At 40.1% G+C, this 23,496-nt stretch overlaps 1 protein-coding gene across 3 annotated transcripts in view; it reads right to left on the bottom strand.

Annotated features, from left to right (window-relative positions):
* Window positions 1–23,496, bottom strand: part of ACP3 (acid phosphatase 3) — a 54,325-nt gene that overhangs the window by 24,644 nt on the left and 6,185 nt on the right. For 2 of the 3 annotated variants that reach the window (XM_016941939.4, XM_016941940.4), the window contains exons 2-6: window positions 18,625–18,720; window positions 15,254–15,340; window positions 14,643–14,795; window positions 4,334–4,426; window positions 1,919–2,051 (exon numbers count right to left, since the gene is read on the bottom strand). In XM_016941939.4, coding sequence (XP_016797428.3) covers window positions 1,919–2,051; window positions 4,334–4,426; window positions 14,643–14,795; window positions 15,254–15,340; window positions 18,625–18,720 — 562 coding nt within the window. Of the gene's footprint in view, window positions 1–1,918; window positions 2,052–4,333; window positions 4,427–9,431; window positions 9,531–14,642; window positions 14,796–15,253; window positions 15,341–18,624; window positions 18,721–23,496 lie in introns of all 3 variants that reach the window. The other variant, XM_063807194.1, reaches the window with a different exon arrangement.

Below are 23,496 nucleotides of genomic sequence, written 5' to 3'. Positions count from 1 at the left end.
TATATACACATCCCTACATCTACTATTAGACTACTGTCAACTGCCGTCTGGTATAAAGCATGTTGGGATTTTATTCAAATGCAGATCCTGATTCAACTCGTTTGGGAGTGGGGCCTGTGTTTCTAGCCAGGTGGTAGTTGATGCCGATGCTGAAAAGTAGACTGCACTTTGAGTCGTGAGGGACTAGGTGCCTGAATCCACCATAACTAGGTTGGGGGAAATAAATCAAGAGTCCCACTTCCACCATTTGATGGGGCTTGCGACTGAGTCACACTGCTGGCACCTGGTGGGCCAGAAATGAGGCTGAGTGCTTATGTGGCTTCCAAGGCACCCTGTACATCTTTTGTTGTTAAGCACTTAAGATTGAGCTTCTTCCTGGGTTCTGCCCATACATACAGTCTGTATCCTGCCTGGTAATTTTTTCCAACACTCCAGCTTCTATCTAAGACTCCTCTCTGGAGACTCTCCCTTCCTCAAGGCTGGATCTTGTTGCTCATGTGTTTAATGTGAAGTAAGGACTTGCACATTTCTACCAAGTCTGTCTCTGTGCCATGCAATCAGGATTTTTGTAATAGCAGGTCTACAACAACCTCATGTCGTTAATGGCCACTGTCCTAAATTTTTTGCCCCAACCTACTTTATTCATCTCACATGAATTTGCTCCTGACCATCCTGGTTTCATACCTGATTCCCCTGGTTACAGCTTGCCTCACTCTTTATACCTGGTGTGCAGCCCTGCTTTTCTAGCTATAATTGATTCCTTTTCTGGTCAGTGATTTGAATTTTTTCCCTAGTTAAGTAGCCTCAGTGAACAACCTCCCAGTCTGGTCCAGCCCTAATATGCTTTGCCTCTATGCATTCTCTTGGGATTTTGATGGACTTGTCCTGATGCTGTGGTGAATAGTGTCTGTCAATGGCTGGAATCATGATGTGATTGTATTAATCTCAAAATGCCTTGAATATTTGTGCCAGCCTGACTTGGACCATCTCCTGTGGCTTGGACTTTCCTCATTACGTCAACCTGACATGATGAACTTTCTCTTCTTCTTTATCCCTAGTTTTAATACCTATGATAACCACATCTAAGTCTGACACCTCATTTGGTATCTTGGCCTGCCCATCCAGTTTCTCTCATAAGCCCCAACAACTGTCCTTGTCTTTGCTGGTCCTGACTTTTTTCTTCCATCCACTTATCCTGATTACAAGAATCCAGCATCCTCTTGCCTGCGTCTGCCTTCATATGGCAGGGTGTCCTGTGCTACGAAGAGCCAGTTCTAACCAAGAAGAGGCATCATTGATAAATAAATCTCAACAGCTTTCAATGTCAATGAAAAATTTCAAGCTGTGTTATAAACTTGTCAATTGCAACATATTTTAACAGCACATAATTGGTCTGAAAAATATAACAATTAGCCTGAAAAATATATTTTATCGGCTTTCACAATGACTACCACTCAGGGTTTCAGGAAAACAGGCCACTTTTGTCATACCTCCCACTTGAAAAATTCATCATATAGGCCACAAGACACAATTGATTTTCATGTGGCTCAGACACAGATCCTTGATTTTTGATCTGGAGGGGATGGAAAGGATCATTTAGCTTTAGCTTTCATTTTTCAGATAGAAAACTAAGGGCCTGAGTGAGTAATAGTTATGATTATACTAACATATGACATTTATTGACAGTGTATTATGTACCAGGTACTGTTTTCTCTAAGCCATTTGAATACATACATTCATTTTAATACTCACTGTCTATGAAGTGTCATTAATATCCCCATCTTGCAGAATGGAAGCTGGTGCAAGAGTGATTAAGTGAACTGTCTGAGATCACACAGTTGATTAGTGGAGGGAATGACTCAGACCTGGATCATTCAACCACAAATCCAATATGCTCCTCTCATTTTTTAATACTTACCCCCTTGGAGCCTAGATTTCTCTTTCTGCTTGTGAATTCCATAGAGGGACAGGAGGGACAATTCTGACAATTCTCTCAACTTAGTCATGGTGTCCTCAGTGGCCCAGGAGGGTAAAGTGAAATTGTGAACACTCTGTAGCAAAGAAAAAGGAAGAAAAATGTATGTGTATTTATATGACTGTCCTCTTTGTTGACTTATCCTTTTTCACCTCACAAGAACTAGTAGGGCCAGACTTTCTTGTCCTGCCATTTCTTTCTAAGAGAACTTCATATTGTGATAAGTAGTGGTATTGACTTTCAGAAGAAAAGCTTATATAAATGAATTTACCCATTCCTACCCAGTCCATAGCTTTTGGTTTAACTCTGGATCAGTGGGTGGTTCATATTTTGCAGAGTAAGGGTGCAGTAGGGAAATAATACCTCATTCCTTTATGAAAGGGTTAGAAATCTTTCTATGAACCTGACAGAGTTAAATGATATTTCCTGAAAAGCTGAATGGGCTGCCTGAGAGGCCAGTTAGGAAAGGCAATATATTTCTGGAGCCTTCAGTAATATATTCTCCCCTACCCCCATCAAGGTCTAGTTTGCTGACTTTTTTTTTCTTTTTTTTTTCAGAGACAGGGTCTTGCTCTGTCACCAAGGCTGGAATGCAGTGGCCATCACAGCTCACTGTAACCTCAAACTCCAGGGCTCAAGCAATCCTCCTACCTCAGCCTCCTGAGTAGTTGGGACTATAGGTGCATGCCACAACACGTGGCACTTTTTTTTTTTTTTTTTTTTGAGACAGAATCTTGCTCTGTCATCCAGCCTGGAGTGCAGTGGCACGATTTCAGCTCACTGCAACCTCCACTTCCTGGGTTCAAGCGATTCTCTTGCCTCAGCCTCCCGAGTAGCTGGGATTACAGGCATGCGCCACCACACCCGGCTAATTTTTCTATTTTTAGTAGAGATGAAATTTCACCATGTTGGCCAGGCTGGTCTCAAACTCCTGAGCTCAGGCAATCTGCCCACCTTAGCCCAAAGTGCTGGGATTATAGGCATGAGCCACTGCACCTGGCCACAGGTGGCTAATTTTTAAAAGTGTTTTGTAGAGGTAGGGCCTCATTATGCTGCCCAGGCTCATCCTGAACTTCTAGCCTCAAATGATCCTCCCATCTCAGCCTCCCAGAAGTGCTGGGATTACAGGCAGGAGCCACCACACCTGGCTGTAGTTCACTGACTCTTGAGGAAAGCCTGCACCTTGCACACAGTAGATACTTGGTAAATATGCGTTAAATGAATGGTTAAGTACAAGCAGGGCAGGTAGAGACCTTGTGTCAATATTTATTACCCATTAGGAAGAGTTGATTAGGAGTCCCCCAGTTTCAAAGGCAGGATTAAGAGTGAGAGAAAGCGAGTCCATGAAAGAGGAGACCAAAGTGGAGTGACCTACAGAGGAAATAAGTGAGAGAGATTTGGAAAAAATATCACATGACATGACCACATTTTGGAATAGCTCAGATCAAACTGTAGTAAAGAAGAAAAAAAAATTATGACTGGAACAAAAATGGGGGCTCTTGTTTTCACTGAAGAGTCTTTTACAATGCTAATGAATTTTCACTGAAATAGTTGCTGATGATAAAGTGAAAATACTGGGAAAGTAGCATGTGATTGGGTCAATTAACTCTAGGATGGATGGAGGCAAACTGTGTCATCTGTTATTAAGATAGAACTACGGAAGTAATTGCTGCCCCCCAGACTCTCATGATGACCTCAAAGTTAGAAGTCAATATGAATTAGGTGGGTGGTCAGAATCTTGCCCCATATTTAGTGAGCTAGTTGGGAAAACAGGAACAGAGAGTACTCCTTTTGGCCAGAAGGTGGAGCATGGTGAGTGAGAAACACCATGTAACCTTGAAAAGCAATCGTAATTTATCTGGCCACAAACGGTATTTCAAATGCATCGCAAAGCAAGAAAGAAGTTCTTTCTTGTTAAGCAAATATAAATAGCCTGGCTTATATTTTGCTTGTTTATTTCTACATTCAGAAATCAGGTAATTTCCCCCTCTTTCTTTATAACAACATTGTTTTTTCATTAAGACCAAGGACAGGAACCCAGCATTTTTGAGTGGCTGCAAAATAAATAAGCTCCTACTGAATCCAAGGGGGGAAAAAACTAAAGTGGAAACTCATAGAAGAAAAGCAATTTTGCTTGTAATTTTCTAAAGGGTGAAAACAGAAATAATAATAGAGAGAAAAGAGAAGTCAGCATTTTCAAGTTAATATAAGGAAGTTGTGAATTACGTTTCAATGTCAAAAGAAGTATAAGTAATACATTCATAAAGAAGTGAAAGAAAAGATATTCATCTATTTCAAAATAAGCATAAATCATAAAATCAGATTGCAAGTTAACCTGTGATTTTTTTTTTCTTTTACCTCACAATATAAAGGGTCGTAGACTTTACTCCAAATTCCAAAAAGGTCCTGGCCATGTAATCCTGAAAGTTTTCCCAAGGTAGCTATAAAATCCTGAAACACAAACAGAGAAAGAAAAATTCCTACACAGGTTTCTCAGCTTCAGCATTATTGATATTTTGAGCTAGACAATTCCTTGTTGTAGGGAGCTCTCCTATGCATTATAGGATGTTTCACAGTATCCTGGCCTCTGCCCACTAGATGCCAGTAGCATTCCTAATCTCCCACTTGTATAACCCAGAATATCTCCTGACATTGCCAAATGTTCCTTGTGAGGCAAATGCGCCCCTGTTGAGAACTGCTGTTCTTCACAGAAAAATGCACCAGTAATATTGGTTACGATAATGTCATTCCAAAGAATTTTACAAACACGAATTGATTATTCCTTATTATTACATTTAAAATGTAGATAGATGCTGGCTGACTGCCACATGTTCCTGGTTCGTGCTGGAATTGGATTGAAGTGTACTGCCTCAGATTCTTTTTAGAAGTGGGTAAAGTATAACTCACGTGTAAATATGTCCCAGGTGAGAAAGGAAAGCATATTTCAGGCCAAAGCATCCAGGAACATGCAACACAAATAGGGCTTGGTCTTTGGCTATACATATAAAACTTGGATGGAATGCAAATCTTTTGCTAGGTTCTGTATGTTTCTTGGAATGTCACAATAATGAGACCCAATGTTCAGCTATCTGACTGCTGAAATTGGCAGCCATTTCTGGGAAGCCTTTTGGAAGATATTGTCTGTCTGATGGATGAAATTTCTAGGGAACTACAATTTGCCAATATTAACCTCAATAGATTTTCATAAAATAATAGAAATTATTGTTAAAGAGCTCCTACTGCCATCTTCTCAAACATAAAAGCTCCAGGGCCAGATGACTGTCATAGAGGAATTCTACCAAGCTTTTCAAGAGTAAATTATTCTAATGCTATTTTAACTGTTCTGGAGCATAGAAGATGAAAGAAAACTTTCAAAAACTTCTTATGAATTAAGTGTAACACTGATACTGACAAAGATTGCCCCCAAAATAAAACTATTAGTTCAATGCCACTTGTAAATATCAATGCAAAAGGTGTAAGTAAAATAACAGGAAGTAATTCAATGTCACATAAAAGGAAATGGGTTTGATTTGAGAAATGTAAAGATTGTTCAACATTGGTAAATCTATGAATGTAATCAATCATTGTAATTAATCCAAGGAGAAAAATAATTTGATTGTATTAAAAAATGTTAAAACAATCATTCAGGAGATTAAGCAACTAATATTGATTTAAAAAAATACACTCAAGAAAATAAGAAAGGTGGATATTTCCTTAATTTGATAAAAATATGTCTATTTTGGTTCAAAAGCCTGTATGCTTATTAGGAAAACTCCTCTAAAATCAGAAATAAGACAAGAATACCCACTACCAACACTGCCCATAACATTATACTGTAAGTAGTGGCCAGTGCAAATAGGCAAAAGGAAGAAATCAGAGATACACATTTTTGAAAACTGGAGATACTGTAAACCTGAAACAAACTTAACAAAAAATGTAAAGACATATATGAAGAAAACCCTAAAATAATCTTTAAGATAAAACAAGTAGGAACATGTACCATATTCTTAGGAAGATTTGACAGTAAAAAGTTGCAAATTCTCCCTAAGTTAAATAAATTTAATATGATCCTAATGAAAATACTAAAAATTAAAAAATACTTCTGGAACTAGACAAGCTGACTCTGAAGTTCACAAAGAAAATTAAAACATAGCCATGGAAACTCAGAAAAAGCAATGAGGGATGGCTAGCCCTTTAGATATTAAAGCATATTATAAAGTCTTAATAGTTAAAACCCAAGTTTTGGCTAATAAAAAATTAAACAGAATAAAAATTACATAAATAGACCCCACACCTATGGGAATTTTAATATATAATAGCTTCAATAAGTAGGAAAAAAATGAACTATTCAATAAACAATGATGGAGCAATTAGATAATCTTCCAGGAAAAAACTTAAACAGGATACCTTCTACCAGTATGAACTGTAAATGAATTCAATATATAAATGAGAAATGAAGCTAGAGTGGAATTAGAAGAAAGCATTGCAGACTTCCTTTATAACCTAGGAGTGGGGAAAGCTTTTCTAAACATGACTCAACATATAGAAGCCATATAAGAATACATCGATACAGAACCTACATGGCAAGAACACGGTAAGCAGTTAATAGACAAACTTTTTTTAAAAAAATGCCATTCATTATCTGTGATATTATGAAATATATATTTGGTCTTTTTTTTTTTTTTTTTTGAGATGGAATTTCATTCTTGTTGCCCAGGCTGGAATGCAGTGGCGCCATCTCGGCTCACTGCAACCTCCGCCTCCTGGGTTCAAGTGATTCTCTTGCCTCAGCCTCCTGAGTAGCTGGGATTACAGGCGCCTGCCACCACGCCTGGCTAATTTTTTGTGTTTTTAGTAGAGACAGGGTTTCACTAAGTTGGCCAGGCTGGTCTCAAACTCCTGACCTCAGGTGATCCACCCACCTTGGCCTCCCAAAGTGCTGGGATTACAAGTGTGAGCCACTGTGCCCGGCCTTCTATTTGGTGTTCATCTCCATTTTCTGCCATAGAATTCCTAAAATCCTTGGAGTCTCCAAAGTATGTCTTTTTGCATGCTAATGATTGATTGATGGCTGGCAGTCCCTGGCCAGCTTCAGGATGGGGGTTGGTCACCAGAAAGCCAAGGCCAGGATTAGAGCGTTGGGACTTTCAGCCCTACTTCAGAACCTCTGGGGAGGGGAGGGAGTTAAAATTTAAGTTGATAGCCCATAGCCTGTGGCTTAATCAATCATGCCTATGCAATGAAATCTCCATAAAAAGCCCAAAGGGAGAGGGTTCAGAGAGCCTTCAGAGAGCTGAACACTTAGAGGTTCCTGGAATGTGGTGGTCCTGAAGAAGGCAGGCAAGCTCCTTGACCTTTTCCTTATATCTTTTGTAATATCCTTTGTAATAACTGGTAACTGTGTTTCCCTGAGTTCTGTGAGCTGCCCCTGCAAACTGATCGAACCCAAAGCGGAAGTTGTGGGAACCCCAACTTAAAGCCAGCCTGTCAGAAGTTTGGAGGTCTGGACTTTCATCTGTGTCTGAGGTGGCGGGTTGGGGGCGGCCAGTTTTGGGGCCTGAGCCCTCAACCTGTAGGATCTGATGCTATCTCCAAATAGATGGTGTCAAAACTGAATTGGAGGTCACCCAGCTGGTGTCTACTGCAGAACGGGCTGCCTTTTCTTGCAGAGAGGTCCCCCATATTTGGTCACAGAAGTCTTCTGTCTGTGTTGATTGGTGTTGTCAAGTGAGAAAAATAGGAAAAAACACATTGAGTGTGTTTTTTTCACACACAAAATATCACAGACAGAAATGTTAAAATATATAGAAAAAAGCTTCTAAAAACTTATAGTAAAAGGAAAATCAATCATCCAAAAGAAAAATAGTCAAGGGATATTGATATAAAAGGAAATATAAATGGCATTTAACTGATGAGAATACACGGACACATAGAGGGGAAGAAGACACACTGGGGCCTCTTGGAAGGTGAAGGGTGGGAGGAGGCAAAGGATCAGGAAAAATAACCACTGAGTACTAGGCTTTATACCTGGGTGATGAAATAATCTGTACAACAAACCCCCATGACACATGTTTACCTATATAACAAACCTGCACTTGTACCCCTGAACTTAAAATAAAAGTTAAAAAAGAAATACAATATCAAAAAACAAACCAAAAAATGGTATTTAACTAGATGAAGATACCCAAACTCACTCATCACAAGAAAAAAAGTACTATAGCACGATGTTGTACAGTAGTTATAATAGTGAGCTTCCTTGTCTTATTCCTAATTTTAGAGGGGATGGATGCTTCTAGTGATATTATTTTCCACTTACCAGATTGGCAAATATCCCCAGAGTGGTCCACATACTGTTGGCAAAGTTGTGGAGAAATGGGCATTTGCATGCAGTGCTGATAGAAGTAGAAAGTAGTAAAACCTCTTTGGAGGGTAAATTAATAATATTTCAGATTAACCCAGAATGTCTACTTCTAGGATATTATCCCACAGGTATTCTTGTGAAACTATTTAGATGCACAAGTTATTCATACATGCTGTTTGTAAAAATGAAAGATTGAAAAATGACCCATATTCCTATCAATAGGGGCTGGTTAAATAAATGATGGCATAAATATAAATATTACACATTTGTTTAAAAAAAAGGAAAAGAAAGAAAAGGAGGAAACTCTTTACATACAGATATAGAAATATTTCCAATATATTTTCTTAAATGGAAAAAAAAACCAAAAACAAAAGAAAACCAAGGTGCCCAATCCTATGAATAGTATACCATTTTCATGTAACAAAAGAAGAAACTATCAGAATATATTTTTATGTTTGTATATGCATAAGGAAATTGGAAGACTGCATAAAATACTACATAAAATACATAAAAGACTGCATGAAATAAATACATAAAAGACTACTAGAAAATAATGCTAGTGGTTACCTGTGGGGTCATGGAGGCTTCCACTGTATTCCTTTTGATATTTTCTAATTTTTGGACAGTATGAATGTATTATATTCAAAAGATTATTTTAAAAAGTACACAGCATTATATCTACCTTTTGTATTGTGCTGAAAATGGGTATTTTGCAAAATAGAAACAAAAGAAAAAGACTATCCTTTGTATATAAAGACAATAATCCCAGCCCCTCAGCCTGAATAAGGCAGGTGATTTTAGACTTATATTTATTCTCATCCAGCCATTTACTCACACCTGGTTCCTCTCAAGGCCATGAGTAAAGGATTCAAAAGGACTGGCTTGTCTATTGGCTTGTGACCCCTGTACGGGGAAGGGAAGCAGGAGTGATGACCTCCCTCATTAAATATTCTAACCCATTGCTGTAACCAGCCACTGACAGATGCATTCGTCCCATCTTTTTAAGAAGCCAAAGCTTCATCTTGTGTCTTGGCCCTCACACTCAAGTACCACTAACAAACTAACAAGTACCACTAAACAAAACTAGCTTTTAACCTTATAAGGGTGCAGCCTCTTCTGGAATTCCTCTGATTTCAAAGTCTCACTCTCAAGTTCTTGAAAACGAGGGCAGTTCCTGAAAGGCAGGTATAGCAACTGAGGATAAGAGAAAAATCATAAAACTGTTATGAGTCAGAAAAACTTTGCTAAATATGCTGCAGCAATATTTTAAGCCTCATTAGGTTCAAAGCAACCTTAATAAAAGATTCAAATGTGTTTTGAGCTGGGTGGAAATTCCAAAATTGGGGAGAAAGAATCAAATGATCTATAGGTCTTAAAATAGTAGGATATGTATTCAGAATTGAAAATCCTTTTTTTCTTTCATAAACTTGCCATAATATAACTGAGCTGTTGGTGGTAAATATTTACACTTCTCGATCTTCCACGTGAATAACTGTTATCTTGCTTCCTTCCCAATCACTTTCATTTCTTGCAGGAGGTGCACATCTGTACACACACACACACACACACACACCCCAACGCATGTATGTATGGAGAAAGGAATTTGATTCTGGAAAAAATCTTAAGTCAATTAACCACTCATTAACTTCAGTTTTTGCAAATTTGCAGACTGTTAAAAGTACGTATTAAATACTTAGAAAAATATACTTCAAAAACCTGTTGTGAGGACAAAGTGAATTTCCTAAAATTAATTAAATTTTGACAGTGTTTTATAATTTTAACTGTAACCCACAGGTTTGTGGCTCTCAAGTTTATTTTGTTGCCCTTACTTTCCATCTGTGACTAGTCCTGTATTTCTAGCCCTTGGTAGAAATAACTAATTTGGATTTTTTTTTCCTCAAATTTAACATGTACAAGGCTAAACTTGTACATGTTACAAGGGCCTTCTTGCTGTCCCTGAAGGCATAGGCTTAGGATCTCTGCATAAAACTGTTCCCTGCCTTGAACACTCCCCAACTGACTTCTACTCCTCTTCTAGCCATCCTTCCCCAGCCTCTATCATATTAAAATGAATTCAACTTCATTTTTAACCATTCCCTCTTTGTAATTTTCTCTGCTTTTGTTAGTGGCAGAATTTATCAACCTACTTCATAGTCACTTTTGTTTCTCTATTTTCAAAACATATCCCCTTCTATTTCAAAATAGACCTCTTTTTTTTATCTTCATAGTCCCCTCCCAGTCCTAGCCACCATAACTTGTGTTTCAACTACTGTGAGAACTTCCTATTTGGTAAATCAGTGTTCACTCTTTCAGCCATCCTAATTCATTCTCCACACAGCAGTTACACTAATACCTTTTATTATTATTATTTTTTTTTGAGACGGAGTCTTGCTCTGTCACCCAGGCTGGAGTGCAGTGGCGCGATCTCGGCTCACTGCAAGCTCCGCTTCCCGGGTTCACGCCATTCTCCTTCCTCAGTCTCCTGAGTAGCTGGGACTACAGGCGCCTGCCACCACGCCTGGCTAATTTTTTGTACTTTTAGTAGAGACGGGGTTTCACTGTGTTAGCCAGGATGGTCTCGATCTCCTGACCTCGTGATCCGCCTGCCTTGGCCTCCCAAAGTGCTGGGATTACAGGCGTGAGCCACCGCGCCCGGCCTATTATTATTTTTTAAGCATGAATCTTTTTAAAGTATCGATCAGATCATGTCATTTTGTGGTTCATGACCTTCATTGGCTTTCCATTTTACCTAAAATAAAATCAAAACTCACCACCACACAGACTACATCAAGAGTTTGCATGAGTTGGCCTCTAGGAACTGCACTGCCCTCTTTTCCTATTACTGTCCCTTGTCACTCCTCTCCAGCAACACTTTGGGCCTTCTTGCTGTCCCGGAAGGCACTGGCTTAGGAGCTCTGCCTAAAGCTGTTTCCTGCCTTGAACACTCCACCATTGACTTCTACCCCTCTTCTAGCCATCCTGGGCCAGTCTCTATCATATTAACCTGTTTCATTTCTTTCCAGGAACTCATCGCCATCTGACATTATTTTATTTTACTTCTTTATCATCTATTTCCTATAAAATATAAACTTGACGAGAGCCAGGATCATGTCTGTTTTGTTCACTGCTGCAATGTCAATGCCCAGCACAGGGCTTGGCATATTAGTAGCTACTCAGAAAACATTTATTTTAAAAGTTGCTTCCTGTTCATCATTTCTGATTCTGTGTGTCACCTTGTCTTACCTTGCTTCTCTTCCTCTAACATATTTTACCATCTCATTTCAGGCCTTATTTCTTAATTCCAGAATTGCTTCAATAGTTATTCTCTGAGGCTCCAGTGTCTTTTCTGTCCAAGCTACTGTCAGGCAAGTGCCCAAAAGTACCACTCATCACATGTGCATAATACCGAAGAATGTATACAGGTTTCTTTTATGTCCATTGCTTTTAGTCTAAATTTGCATGCATGGCTTTCAAATTGTTCCATAGGAGAAATTATATTGTTAAGAGAAAAAGCAGAAGACTGTTCATTAAAAGGCCTGGAATTTAATTAATTACTTCCTGGATGATAGTTTTTTTCATCCACAAATTGAGTCAGGCTGAAAATAAACAGAATAATCACCGAGACATCTGTCCAGAATTTTGCAGTTTATGGTGTTTTCCATTTTTTAGCTAACTTGACTTTCACAAATCCCTAAGAAGAAGTTAGGTGGGTGCTATTTTCCCATGTTACAGAAAGGAAACTGAGGTTTACGGAGGTTACTCAAGGTCATATATCTGAAGCGGTAGTTGGCGCTCAGATGTAGGTTTTCCAACTTCAAATTCAGCCCTTCTTCTAACATCACACTGCCTTTCTTTCAACTCAAGATTCCTCCTGGCTATTAAATTTGGATTATCTAATCTGTGTCCAATATAATCAATTTTATTTTCATTCTCTTTCTAAATATGAACTCTGGGCACAGAAGAACTGGCATTCTACATATTCACTCATGGTCATGTTTTTGTGCTGCCTTCCTCTCCTTCCTCCCTCTCCTCTGAGGTCTGGTTCAAGTTCTCACTCTCTTTATGAAGACCTGAACGACTGCCCTGTGGTAACTGCACGTAAGTCTCATTCTCTGACTTCACCCAGCATATGTGGCTTGTACTTGAAATTATTGCCCGCCATCTTATAATGTCTTCTACACATTTCACACATGCTAATTTGCTTTCATCAAACTATAAATTAGAAAAACTTCGCCTCCTATTTCTCTACAGCATTCAGCACAGCTAAATGCTAGGAATAAGCTAGTGTTGATTGGTTTCATTAGATTTCTTAGTTGATATGAGAGAATTTTTTTGACCTTAGTGAATCAGATAGATGGAAGCCATAGGTAGATAATGTTCCTTGCTTCTCTCTTTCTCTCCCTCACTCTCCCTGTTTCTTTCCTCGTCTTCTACTAGCACCTGCATTCTCTTTCTGTGTAACTTAATTACTATCATTCAGGATTAATTGTTAAATAGCTGTTGTGGTCTACATTTTGCTAAATTTTGGTGCTGCTATCCAGTCTTTGTTTTGTTTTGTTTTTTACTTATTTTTGAGACGGAATTTCGCTCTTGTTGCCCAAGCTGGAGTGCAATGGTGTGATCTCGGCTCACTGCAACCTCCGCCTCCCAGGTTCAAGTGATTCTCCTGCCTCAGCCTCCCGAGTAGCTGGGATTACAGGCATGCGCCACCATGCCCAGCTAATATTTGTATTTTTAGTAGAAATGGGGTTTCACCATGTTAGCCAGGCTGGTCTCGAACTCCTGACCTCAGGTGATCTGCCCGCCTCGGCCTCCCAAAGTGCTGGGATTACAGGCATGAGCCACCGCACCTGACCTCCAGTCTTTATCTCTGCAGGAAAGGCTGGTAAAGTGATTTTTTTTCTTTTTGGAATAAAATATTCACAAATGCTTAAGAACACTGGTAATCACAATACTTCCCTCCTGATTCTGTGAAGGAAAAGAGATGTAAATAAATCATCCTGTCTTTTCAAGAAACAGCAGAAAAATGGTTGGAGTAGATTTAACTCCAGTGACTTTCTACACAGCATTTGGGAAAAATCCTTAAGTCCCTAGATGCAGCAATTAAGTCAAATTTCTAGGGGTACTGGCAGGACAAAGAGGATAGTAACCTTCCCCAGAGGTCACTGGGCAAAAGTCTGGGTCCAGCAGTCAGGCTAAGCTTCAGCCATAAAGAGATGCGATGGTCATGCCTATGATGGGACTGCAGGGAAATTAGGAAGGGATTCTTTGTCCCAAACTATTTCTTTCATATAGCCTTAAGTTTCACACCTGGAAGATTAGTTAGATTTATCTATTACTACTTTAAAAATACCCATTCCTCTGAAAAGATTAAAGTAAGCTTGGTCGGTCCCACCCTGTGTAAACACGTTTGAGAGTTTCTCTCAAACAGCCCCATTCAGGCAGCTTAGTTTGTAGTACTGGTTCTCAAACTTGGCTCCCCACTGGAATCATCGAGGGAGATTATTTTTCAAACACTGATGCCTGGGTCCACCCTCAGACATTCCGATTTCTTACGGAGAGTGCCCTGGGTATCAGGATTTTTTAAAAAAACAACGTGATCCTAATATGCAGCTAAGTCTGAGAATCATGATTTTATAGGGAAGAAAATTGCTCTGGAATGAAATAGGCCTAGTTTTAATCCCAGAGTGATGCTTGCCAGCAGTGTTGCTTTGGACCAATTTGTTTGTTATTTAACCTCTCCAAGCACTTATTTCCCTCACTATAAAAGGAGAGCAAGAATATTGTCCATTCAGAGTTGTTATGAAAGGTAACACAATGATTCATATAAAATGTTAGGCAATGATTATGCACTCAAATCTTTTTTTCTCTACCTAGGAATGTGGATTTTCATGAGTGGAGGAGTGTTTGGCGGTATAAATATCTTTGGATAATCTGGAGAGTGGAGAAACCTGTTTGGGGCACCAAAAGCCTGGGAATTAAGGCAGAACACTGGGGGACTCGTCTCTCTCCCTCTGCCTCTCTCTTTCTCTCTCTCTGTGTATGACGATGAGGGGGCAAATTGCCAAGAGTTGCAAGAGTGGCAAAACAAAGTGGATCATACAGATCCAAAGAGAAATTTGGTTCCTACTCTCTCTTAGCTAGGGTTTTCCATGTCCTAAATTGTCCTTTGTATCTTTATTTAAGAAAGAATTAAAACTGCACAGCTCAAGGAGTGTCCAGACTCCCAAATCCACAACTGCTGAGTAGCCTGCCTTCCTCATTCTAGGTCCATCTGAAATCTCCTGGTTTTCCCAGTGTACTGACCTGATCTTCAGAAAGAGGAACTGTGTGCACCGGGATGGGCTGCCAGAGTAGGACAGGATTCCAGATGCTGACACCTTCTGGGGGAAACAGGGCTGCCAGGTTTGTCATAGCACTCATCAAAGTCCGGTCAACGTCTGTGCTTCGAATATAAACCTAGAGTAGGAAAATCAAAGCAGAAGCGAACATAAAGGGAACATGAGGTTTTTTTCTACAGAGCTGCCAAGGTATTAGAGAAAGGACAGGATACCCACAGTGAAATATTACAGACATTGTGCTAATATCAGAATCATAATACTTGTTAAGGAATGAGCAATATTATGATCACGGTACAAAGCAACCTGGTTGGCCAATAGTTGAATTGACAAATGAGATCAATTAAGCAGTGGCTACTTGTCAAGCCAAAGTATTTATTCAGGTGTTCATAACATCTTGAAATTACTCATATTCACAAACTTTTTGGAACAAAAAGTTGCATAAAGATGAATATATTTGTAAACAAGACCTCTGACTTGTATAAGTTCCTTGGAAAACAGGCAAAGCACTTTTATATATGCAGAATTATTTTAATTATTTCAAAGATCAAAGTTCCCACTCTTGGCTCCCCAACTTGCCTGTTCATGTTTATAGGACTCATTCAAGAATTTTCTATATCTCTTTCTTATATACTCTCCAAGTTCATAATGCTGCTCCATGCCCAGCTATAGGAAAAAAATAAAAGCAAAAATTAATGAAAGTAAGTTCTATGAATCACACTATCATAAAAATTTGTTGATTTTTTTTTCCATTATGTGTGTGGAATGAACAATGGTGTGGTTTAATAGTTCCACAATAATGACACATATTTAAGTGAAAACAAAAGAGCTGTACTCTTTAGTTACAGTTCCCTGACTCCCTGAGAAAACTCATTTATCTTCATTAGCACTTAACATAGAGACTTGCACATAGTAAGTGCTTAGTTGATAGTTGGGTGATTGATCTGATTTAAGTAAATGGTTCATCTCTGACATAGTGGGATCCTTGTTGGTAGAGCATTCAAAGAGACCCACTTGGTGGGGATTTTGTGGAAGAAGCTCAACCATCTGATGAGATTAGACTCGATGAATCTGAAAGTCTCTTTCAACCTCTGTGGGCAATGGTTTACTATCTGCCCAGTTTATTAATTCCTGGTTCATAAAAAAATTAGAACATGTTACTCTAAGTGTGGTCTGTATTGGCTTCACTTAAAAGCATTATAGAAATCAAATGCTTGGGCCCCACCCTTGACCTACTGAACCAGAACCTTTGGGGGTGGAGCTCAAGAATATTTTTTAACAAGCTTCTGATAGACAGTAATCACTGAGATGCACTGCATTAGCTCAGTGGTCCACAACCATTACTGTGCATCAGAAACAAAATCATCCAGCGGTGCATGTTGAAATGCAGATTCCTCAGCATCTCCATCAGAGATTCCAGCTCATTAGTTCCTGAGTGGGGCCCTGACATCTGCATTTTAACAAGTCTCCCAAGTGATTCAGATGCAGATAGTAGAGCACCATGCTTTGGAAACGCAGCATTCAAGTTTGTCTTTAATCCAGAGCCTTACTAGAGCTTTGGGAGCCAGAGAGGAGGTTGTTACGGTGGCTGCTGCTTGGTCCCACTTGTCATTTGCTTGTCACACTTGTCATTTGCTTGACCACCACTATAATCACTTCCCATCTAGGATGGGGACGAGGTGGGAAAGGAATAATATACCATGACCTGAGTAGCGGAGAAGCAGGTACTTTAGGTCTAATTGTGTTCTTACAGCTGACTTTTTAAATAGTCGTCTGTATGAAGCAGTGATTTTCACACTTTAGCATGCACAGAATCACCTGGAGGACTCAATAAAACACAGACTTCTGGGCTTTAATTCCAAAGTTTATGGTTCACCGGGTATTGCGTGAAGAATTTACGTTACTGAGAAGTTCCCACGTGATGGTGATGCTGCTGGTCCAGGGACCACATTTTAAAAACCACTGATCTAGACAGCCATCATCTTATGATTATGCAGATTAAAAATACCTAGACAAGGCAGATTAAAAGTACCTAGACACTGATCTAGACAGCCATCATCTTATGATTATGTAGATTTAAAGTACCTAGACAAGGCTGGGTGTGGCGGCTCAGGCCTGAAATTCTAGCACTTTGGGAGGCCAAGGTGGGTGGATTACCTGAGCTCAGGAGTTTGAGACCAGCCTTGGCAACATGGCGAAACCCCATCTCTACTAAAAATATAAAAAATTAGCCAGGCGTGGTGGTGCTCTCCTGTAGTTCCAGCTACTTGGGAGGCTGAGGCACGAGAATTGCTTGAATCTGGGAGGCAGAGGCTGCAGTGAGCTGAGATCGAGCCACTGCACTCCAGCCTGAGGGGACAGAGTGAGACTCCATCTCAAAAAAAAAACAAAAACAAAAAGTACCTAGACAAGTGTAGGAATCTGAGCCCTAGAACCTTGTCACTTCAAATGTGGTCCATGTACCAGTGCCATTGTCATCCTTGGGAGTATGTTAGACATGCAGAATTGCAGGTCCCACATCAGACCTGCTGAATTAGAATCTGCATTTTGACAAGATTCCCAAATGATTCATTTGCACATGGAAGCTTGAGAAATACTGCCCTAATAGAATCTGATGGGTAATCAAGGTTCTTCAGAAGAAGAACTCAGATCCTGCAGCCTAGAAGAATCTTTTGGTCTTAATGGGAAAACATAGCAACAGAACAGGAGTGTATACATAGCCATAGGTATTAACAAGTAAATCTGAATTTTTGTAGCCTCTCTTTCATTCAAAGGGACAGAAGATGGGTAGGCTATGGTGAGAAGAGCTTTGACCTGGGAGACAGAAGATGCTGGTCTCAAATAGCCCGCCTGAGTTTTCTCCTCTATGAAATATAGTCAGGGCAGAAATTCTCAGCCTTGGCTACACATTAGAGTGAACTGATCACCAAGGAGCTTCTAAAAATCCCAATGCCCAGGACACATACTAGACCAATTAAATAAGAACCTCCCGGGCAGACATCAATATATTTTTTAAACCTCTCCAGATAATCCCAATGTTTGGCAGGATTAAGACCCATTAGTTTTTGAGACATTCTACTCTAAAGATTCTGTGACATTTTCTTAATTAATATATTTAAACAGATCAGGACAGAAGCAATTCACCTGGTCTTGTGGCTCCAAACAGAAGAGTCATCCAATCTTACAAGCAAAGGGAATAGGGCTTTGGAACAGTGACTAAAGATGGCTTTGCTCCCCAGTTCACCTTCTCCTCAGATGCTCTTCAGAAAGTAGGGCTCCCTGTGTTTAATTGACCACTTATAAGGAAGGTCAAATCCCAATATATCCAGCTGACAAGAAATCATATTCTGATATCAGCACTTTGGGGAATCATGTTTCCCAATGCTGTTGATTCAGCTTATTGATTACAAGACTATTTTTCACTTTCTCATGTGAAGCCTAAGAAATTCAAATCCTGGCTTATGATTACCACTTGGCTCTCTTCAGCATTTCTAAGCTCATATAGTCTTTGTTCATGTACATCTCTTACATTTAAATAAAGCCAGAAGGGCAAAAAATATCAAAACAGACAATTCTATATACATTTCCCCTTGAGACTCATCAAGAATCTTTTTTTTTTTTTTTTTTTTTTTTGAGATGGAGTTTTACTTTTGTTGCCCAGGCTGGAGTGCAATGGTGCGATCTCGGCTCACTGCAACCTCCACTTCCCAGGTTCAAGTGATTCTCCTACCTCAGACTCCCGAGTAGCTGGGATTACAGGTGCCCACCACCAATCCTGGCTAATTTTTGTATTTTTAGTAGAGAGAGGGTTTCACCACGTTGGCCAGGCTGGTCTCGAACTCCTGACCTCAGTTGATCTGCCTGCCTCGGCCTCCCAAAGTGCTGGGATTACAGGCGTGAGCCACCACACCCAGCTTCATCAACAATCTTTAGCTAAAAGTCCAACCAACCTGGGTGAGTTGGCCAAATCCTTGTGGCCATGAAGATTCCTTTATGGGGTCAGTGGGAAAGGTGTCAATGGGACTTCGGTCTCCATGCCGAAACACCTGAAAATAGATGTGAGAGAGTGATGTTACAAACGTCACTTGGGTGTTTTGCTTCTGCTCATTATAGTAGTTTTTTTTTTTCTAACTCATTGGTTTTAACTTTGGCTTCCCATTGTAATCACCTAAGGAGTTTTAAAAGATTCTGAGGACTGGCTTTCAACCTTAGTGATTTTTATTTAATTAGTCTGGGATGTGGCCAGGACATCAGGATTTAAAAAATCTCCCTGGGTAAATCTCTAGTTAAGAACCACTATTCTAAGTTCACTAACACTTTCACTGTGTTTCAGGTAATGTAAGAATCAAGATGATCAGCCATTAGAAGGCAGGTGACACATAATGGAGATCGGTTTGTACATAAGATAGGACAGAAAGGAACACAAAGCTGACAAGAGTACTTTACTGCAGACAAACTCTGATGAGAAGTATTCTTCCCTTAATGATTACAGTAATAGTGGTATAACTTTTTTTTTTTTTGAGACAGTGTCTTGCTCTGTTGCCCAGGCTGGAGTGCAGTTGCGAATCCCAGGTTCAAGCAATTCTCCCGCCTCAGCCGCCTGAGTAGCTGGGACTACAGGCGCTTGCCACCATGCCCAGCTAATTTTTTTATTTTTAGTAGAGACGGAGTTTCACCATGTTGGCCAGGCTGGTCTCGAACTCCTGACCTCAGGTGATCCACTTGCCTCGGCCTTCTAAAGTGCTGGGATTACAGGTGTGAGCCACCGTGCCCAACTAGTATAACTTTTTTTCTTTTTTTTCGAGACTGAGTCTCGCTCTGTCGTCCAGGCTGCAGTGCAATGGCACCATCTTGGCTCGCTGTAGCCTCTGCCTCCCGGGTTCAAGTGATTCTCATGCCTCAGCCTCCCGAGAAGCTGGGATTACAGGCACATGCCACCACACCCAGCTAATCTTTGTATTTTTGGTAGAGATGGGGTTTCACCATGTTGGCCAGGCTGGTCTTGAACTCCTGACCTAGTGATCCACCTGCCTTGGCCTCCCAAAGTGCTGGGATTACAGGCATGAGCCACCACACCTGGCAACATTTTATATACAATAAAAATAATAGATTTTTAACACCACATACAATTTGTGACCATTTTGAGCCAATGATTTGTTCATTTTTTGGAGATTAGGAGTAAAAGATTGCAGGTGGGGAGGTTAGGAAAGCTAATTCTCAATACTTTAATAACATACTTCTATATTTGTACCCATGTCATGCTATTGTGATTGCACATTTCTCTTTGGGAAGAGTAGTCTGGACTTTTGAAATCTTGGTGCTTTGATTCTAATATGCTTTCTCAGTATAATATCAAACCAAACACAAAGCCATCTTATGAGCAAAAGATAAGGAAAGAAAACACTGAAGAACTACAAGATGAAGTCTACACTGATGTCAGCAAATATTTTTAATATAGAGACAGCTGCATAACACCTTGATTTATCTGAGGTTACCCGCACCTGTACTTATACTACCTGGCTAAAATGTTCCATTGAAAAGTAAGCTAAGAACCTGCTCTTTTGAAATTCTGTAAAACAGAATTCAATAGACATTAAATAAGAAAACAGTCTCAGACTTTAGTCATTTTTGAGAAGGAATTCCAAGAAAGTGGGAGATGCTTGGTTTGTGTCTCTAATATCTGAAGAAAACAGATCTTTTGGCCCTTTAAACTAGTGACAAATTAAAACTTCGGTAGAACAGTCTACAGAAACAGGGGCAATGATGCAGTAAATGTTAAGCTATCATTTTTGTCAGGTGAGAAATTACTTTCATGAATGATCCCCTGAAGGCAGGAAGGACAGCTGCATATTTTTTTGTGAGCACCTGCAGTTACTAGTCTCAGGGGTGACTTGGTCATGATCAGAAATGATTATGGTTAATCATTGATGCCTCTTTCCACAATTGAAGTACATTTTAGAGTTTTTATATCCCAGGTAAATGTGTCTTTGAATAACTAAAGTTGTTACATGGTTTCAATAAATTACAAACCCCACACTGTTTTAGTTTCTAGGGCTTCTCAACCTCAGCATTGTTGACATTTTGGGCTAGATAATTCTTTGTTGTGGGGGTTGTCCTGTGCATTGTAGAATGTCTAGCAGCATCCCTAGCCTTTACCCACCAGATGCCAGTAACATTCCCCAGCTGTGACAACTGAAAAAGGCACATTTTCTGCCATAGGGGCAGAAAATCACCCCAAGTTGAGAGCCACTGAGTTAGCCAAAGAGAAGTCAGGTGAGAGACATTGTAATAAAATAATTTACAATGCTTCCCACCAACCTATAACCACAATGGTAACTCCTTAACATTTTTTGAACATTCACTTTGTCCTGGAAACTGTGCTAAGTGCTTCTCATAGATGCAATCTTCTCATCAGTTCCACAAAGCAGTTACTATTATTATTTCCATTTCACAAATGAGGAAGTTTAGCTTAGTTAAGTGACCTGTCTAAACTCACACAGCATATAAGAAGTGGTAGAGTGGATATTCAAACACAGGCTGTGCCTCCAACTCCAGCATACTTAACCACCTGTGAGAGCTTCATTTCTGCATGATCACACTCCTCACAGTCCCACCAGCTAAATCTGAATGGTCTGGGATCTAACGCTTCTTTATTAACTCTACTTAATATACTCTTTTCCTCTAGGATTGGAAGGGGTGTGTGTGTGTGTGTGTTTTGTATCAGAAGAAACCAAAACCTTGATACGGAAACTACCCCGAAGGCACTGTGAACTATGTATATTATTGAAAGAATAGAACTGAGGTTATGCAACTAAATGACAGAATGGCCTGAGAGAGAAAAACAAGTGTGGTCACCTTAGCAGAGTGTTTTGAAGAGCAGAGAACTGGAACATAATCATGAGACTTGGGCAAGCTTTCTCACTCTGGCCCATAGTTCAGAAATAATTGTACTCCCCTACATTTCAGTAGGTTTTAAGTGTTTCCAAGGTAGTTGCTCAAACATGCTGTCAACCCTTTGGAAGGGATGTCCTGGAGAAACACTTAATAAACCATTCTCCACTTTCAGGGCTGGAAATCAAAATGTGTGCACACACCCCTCCCGCAGGCAAATGTGAAGCTGGTGTTCCTTGAGCTTTTGGAGTTTCAAAATTCAGCTGGAGTTCTTGGACTATGCGAAGACATTCTTTTAATTCTGTGGTAGAGCAATCTTCTTAACTGCTGCTCTACCAATTATTACCTCTGTGCTCAGTCCAGCAATCATACTCTATGAAATCCTTTAAAAACCTAAAAATACTTTATTAGCAATTAGGATTTTTGCAGTAGTAGTGGTAATTGTAATAGAAAGACATCCAAGATAATAACAATTCCTGGCCAGGCACAGTGGCTCATGCCTATAATCCCAGCACTTTGGGAGGCTGAGGCAGGCGGATCACGAGGTCAGGAGATCAAGACCATCCTGGCCAACATGGTGAAACCCCATCTCTACTAAAAATACAAAAATTAGCTGGGTGTGGTGGCGCATGCCTGTAGTCCCAGCTACTCGGGAGACTGAGGCAGGAGAATCACTTGAACCTGGGAGGCAGAGGTTGCAGTAAGCCGAGATCGTGCCACTGCCTTCAGCCTGGCGACAGAGTGAGACTCCGTCTCAAAATAAATAAATAAAAAAAATAAAAAAAAATAATTCCTTACATTTGCACAACCCTCCATGGTTTGTAGAATTTTCCCCTGCTACCTCTTTTAATTATTACATCCCCGTCTGAGGACAGGTTGGCACTACTGCTGCACTGAGCAAGTAAGAAAACTATATGATCAAAGAGATCATGTAGCTGTCCAGATCTCCTAATTCTCATGATAGTTGGCCCACTGTTTCCCCACCATACTACAATCACTTCACACTTTTAAATCATAGGTAACTGTTTTTAAAAGGACTTTTGGTTTGGTGCCCCCATGAATGAACCTGCTCCATTGAATCTGCTAAACAAATCTGGCATGTGGCTTAGGGTGTGGAGAACCTGGTGAGTACAGTCGAGGCTATATCCAGTGGAAAATGTAAAGATATACAAAAGTGGAGTTTTTTTTTTTTTTTTTTTTGAGATGGAGTCCTGCTCTTGTTGCCCAGGCTGGAGTGCAATGGCATGATCTTGGCTCACTGCAACCTCTGCCTCCCAGGTTCAAGTGATTTTCCTGCCTCACCTTCCCAAGTAGCTGGGATTACAAGCACCTGCCACCACGCCTGGCTAATTTTTGTATTTTTAGTAGAGACGGGGTTTCGCCGTGTTGGCCAGGCTGGTCTTGAACTCCTGACCTCAGGTGATCCACCCGCCTTGGCCTCCCAAAGTGTTGGGATTACAGGCATGAGCCACTGTGCCCAGCCTAAAAGTGGAGATTTTTATCATGAGCCCACCACTGTCTCCAACAATTATCAAGTTGTATGTGGCTAGTCTTGTTTCTTTTATATCCTCATCACTCTTAGACATTATATCATGTTCTATTGCTCTTTGCATAAATTAAAAGTCCTTACAAGGGCTCACAAGATCTTACCTGGTCTGGTCCCTACCCACCTTGATATTCTCACCTTGATGTCCTCAGCTTACCCACATGGGCCCTCCTGCTGTTACATCCAATATACTAAATTTGCTCAAGCCTCAGGGCCTTTGCTCTTGATGTCCTGTCTGCTTTGAATGTCTCAAGTCTGCTTCTTCTCTCAGCATACACACCACTCATCAATTTGAGGTCTGTCCTGAAAATTTGACCTTTACAGAGAGACATCCCTTGACCATCATTATAATTCTTGCTCAATCTCTATCTTATCTCACTGTTTT

The sequence above is a fragment of the Pan troglodytes genome, chromosome 2, assembly GCF_028858775.2.
Source record: "Pan troglodytes isolate AG18354 chromosome 2, NHGRI_mPanTro3-v2.0_pri, whole genome shotgun sequence".
Lineage (NCBI taxonomy): Eukaryota > Metazoa > Chordata > Mammalia > Primates > Hominidae > Pan > Pan troglodytes.
Note: the sequence above shows the minus strand (reverse complement) of the source record. Positions and strands in the feature narration are given on the sequence as shown.